Source organism: Rhinopithecus bieti, unplaced genomic scaffold, assembly GCF_001698545.2.
Source record: "Rhinopithecus bieti isolate Rb0 unplaced genomic scaffold, ASM169854v2 scaffold_33432, whole genome shotgun sequence".
In the NCBI taxonomy this organism is placed as follows: Eukaryota; Metazoa; Chordata; class Mammalia; order Primates; family Cercopithecidae; genus Rhinopithecus; species Rhinopithecus bieti.
This window is the reverse complement of record NW_016814481.1, coordinates 347,450-351,245: the sequence shown is the minus strand read 5'-3', so window position 1 is coordinate 351,245 and position 3,796 is coordinate 347,450. Positions and strand designations below refer to the sequence as shown.

The 3,796-nt window shown below is 50.4% G+C and overlaps 1 protein-coding gene across 3 annotated transcripts in view; it reads right to left on the bottom strand.

Annotated features, from left to right (window-relative positions):
* ZSWIM4 (zinc finger SWIM-type containing 4) overlaps positions 1-3,796 on the bottom strand; it is a 43,267-nt gene that overhangs the window by 25,085 nt on the left and 14,386 nt on the right. For all 3 annotated transcript variants that reach the window (XM_017851268.1, XM_017851269.1, XM_017851270.1), the window contains exons 4-5: positions 2,346-2,494; positions 2,104-2,254 (exon numbers count right to left, since the gene is read on the bottom strand). In XM_017851268.1, coding sequence (XP_017706757.1) covers positions 2,104-2,254; positions 2,346-2,494 — 300 coding nt within the window. The remainder of the gene's footprint in view (positions 1-2,103; positions 2,255-2,345; positions 2,495-3,796) is intronic.

The following is a 3,796-nucleotide window of genomic DNA, read 5'->3' as shown; positions in this document are numbered from 1 at the left end:
AAAAAAAAAAAAAATAAAATAAATAAATAAATAAATAAATAAATAAATAAATACCAAACCAGGCCTCCAGACTCCTCTCAAGGTGTTTTGGGGTTTTTTGGGTAGCACTTATCACAATCTAACACAGGGGTCAGCAAAGTAGCAAACCACTGCCCATGGTGAAAACTGAACCACCCTTTATTTTTGATTAGTCTGCCTGCCAAGATTTATTTTTCCATTTTTATTTGTATTTGTTTTTTATTTATTTATTTTTTGAGACAGAGTCTCAGTCTGTCACCCAGGCTGGAGTGCAGTGGTGCAATCTCAGCTCACTGTAACCTCCACCTTGGGTTGAAGCGATTCTCCTGCCTTAGCCTCCCGAGTAGCTGGGATTACAGGCGTCTGCCACCATGCCCGGCTAATTTTTGTATTTTTAGTAAAGATGGGGTTTCACCATGTTGGCCAGTGATCTGCCCACCTTGGCCTCCCAAAGTGCTGGGATTACAGGTGTGAACCACTGCACCTGGGCCTATTTTTTCATTTTTAAATGGTCAGGGAAACAAAACCAAGATTATTTTGCAACTTGTGGGAATAATATAAAATTCAAATACATTAATAAGTATCCATAAATAAAGCCGGTCTTTAAAAAACTTTGAGACAGGGTCTCACCATGTTGTCTAAGCAGCACTCGAACTCCTGGGCTCAAGTAATCCTCCTGCCTCAGCCTTCCAAGTAGTTGGAAGTACAGGATCCCACCACTGTGCCAAGCCCCTTTTTGTTGTTTTTGTTGTTGAGACAGGGTCTTGCTCTGTTGCCCAGGCTGGAGAGCACTGGCACGATCGTGGCTCACTGCAGCCTCAACCTCCGGGGCCCAAGTGATCCCCCTACCTCCCCACAAAGTGCTGCGATGACAGCTGTGAGCCACTGCACCTGGCCTCCCAGCTCTTAAAGTTTTATTGAAATGCCACCATGCCCGTTTGGTATATATGTCTGTGTCTGCTTTTTTTTTTACTATAATGGACAGAGTTAGGTCGTCATGACAGAGATCAAATGGCCTGCAGGGCTGAATAACATTAACTCTGTGGCTCTTACAGAAAACATATGTTGGCTGGGTGTGGTGGCTCACGCCTGTAATCCCAGCACTTTGGGAGGCTGAGGTGGGTGGATCATGAAGTCAGGAGTTCGAGGCCAGCCTGATCAACATGGTGAAACCCCGTCTCTACAGGTGGCACACGCCTGTAATCCCAGCTACTCAGGAGGCTGAGGCAGGAGAATCACTTGAACCCAGGAGGCAGAGGCTGCAGTGAGCCGAGATTGTGCCACTGCACTCCAGCCTGGGAGACAGGGTGAGACTCCATCTCGAAAAGAGAAAAACAAACAAACAAACATATGTCAGCTTTGTGTGGTGGCTCACGCCTGTCATCCCAGCACTTTGAGAGGCCAAGGCCAGAGGATCACTTGAGCCCAAGAGTTTGAGGTTACGGGGAGCCATGATTGTGCCACTGTACTTCAGCCTGGGCACACAGTGAGATCCTGTCTCTAACAAAAGAAAAAAAGAAAGAAAGAAAACATGTAGGCTGGGCGTGGTGGTTCATGCATGTCATCTCAGTACTTTGGGAGGCTGGGCCAGAGGACTGCTTTGAGTCCAGGCGTTCAAGACCAGACTTGGCAAGATAGTGAGACCCTGTCTCTTCAAAAAAATTAAAAATTAGCTGGATGTGGTGGTGTGCACCTGTAGACCCAGCTACTTGGGAGGCTGAGGTGTAGGATAACCTGAGTCTGGGAGGCAGAGGTTGCAGTTAGCTGAGATTGTGGCACTGCATGCCAGCCTGGGCAACAGCGTGAGACCCTGTCTCAAAACAAAGAAAACATGTGTATCAACGCCTGGGCCAATGACATTTGATTGCCTGTGCCTATCAGATCCACGTGAACAGGATTTTGACTCTCTTGTTCTCTGCTGACCACCAGTTCCCAGTACCATGCCTGGCACTTTAGAGGCGCTCATACATGTTTGCCAAACGAATGGAGGGCGGATTCAGGGAACAGACCCTAATCTCGGAGTGGGCCAGCCCCCATGGGAGCCGAAGTCCCAGTGTCCACCCCGCACGGGGGTTCGGGCCTCACCCAGCTCATCCCAGAGCTGCCGGCACTTGTCCGTCATGCCGGCGCCCTGCTGCCGCCACAGGGCCAGGCGCGGGTCCTGCAGGAACTGCTCGGTCATGAGGATCAGCATGCGCGCCCCGTTGGAGTCCCGCATTCGCAGCATCTCCCGCACCTGTGCCGGGGACAGGGTGGTGAGGAAGGGCTGGGGCGTCCACTGGGGCCTTTGCACCCCGCGCCCCGCGCCCCGCTGGTCCGCACGGCACCTTGCTGAACATGGAGCGCAGCTGCTGGCTAGCCCCGTAGTAGCCGCCGTTGGACAGCAGTTGCTTCACCTGCTCCTGGATCTGCTCCTCGTCCAGGTGCCAGCAGTTGGCGTCCTCGATTCCTGCGCCAGCGGTGGGGTCTGGGGCGCCTGTGGGGAGGGAAGGAAAGGAAGCTGAGGCTGGGGCTGGGGTTGGGGGTTGGGGAGAGACAGCGACTGCCCCTGCCATCTGTCTTTTTTTTTTTCTTTTTTTTTTTTTGAGACGGAGTTTGGCTCTTCTGGCCCAGGCTGGAGTGCTGTAGCACGATCTTCGCTGACTGCAACCTCTGTCTCCTGGGTTCAAGTGATTCTCCTGCCTCAGCCTCCCAAGTAGCTGGGATTACAGGCACACCCCACCACACCTGGCAAATTTTTTTGTTATTTTTAGTACAGGTGGGATTTCACCATGTTGGTCAGGCTGGTTTCAAACTCCTGACCTCAGGTGATCCACCCACCTTGGACTCCCAAAGTGCTGGATTACAGGCATGAGCCACCACACCTGACCCATCCATCCATTCTTCCAAGTCACCCAACCCATTCCAAAGTTCCATCCATCCCACCTAAACCCCACCCACCCACTTGTCCATCCCACCCGAACATCTATTTATCTATTTATCCATCCATCCATCCCTCCATCAATCCATCTATCTTGTCTTAAACATGACTAGCTCATTCATCCATTTTCTCGTTCATCCATTTAGTCATCTCATATGGTTTGGTTCTGTGTCTCCACCCAAATCTCATGTTGAATTATGATCCCCAGTGTTGGAAGTGGGGCCTGGAGGGAGGTGATTGGATCATGGGGATGATTTCCAATGGCGTAGCACCATCCCTTTAGTGTTGTCTCATGATAGAGTTCTCATGAGATCTGGTTGTTTGAAAGTGTATAGCATCTCCCCCTTTGCTCTCTCTCTTCTGCCAGCCATGTGAAGATGTGTTTGCTTCTCCTTTGCCTTCTGCCATGACTGTAAGTTTCCTGAGGCCTCCCCAAATGCAGAAGCCTGTGTAGCCTGCAGAACTATAAGCCGATTAAACCTGTTTATTTTAAATTACCCCATTTCAGGTATGTCTTCATATCAGTGTGAGAACAGAGTAATACATCACCCATCCAATTCATTCATCTATCTCACCTGAAACACAACACACCCACACACCCACACACCCATCCATCCATCCATGCATCCATCCATGCATCCATCCATCCATCCATGCATCCATCCATCCGTGCATTCATCCATCCGTGCATCCATCCATCCGTGCATCCATCCATCCATCTGTGCATCCATCCATGCATCCATCCATCCATCCATCCATCCATCCATCCATCCATCCATGCATCCATCCGTGCCATCCATGCATCCATGCATCCATCCGTGCATCCATCCATCCGTCCGTGCATCCGTCCATTCATCC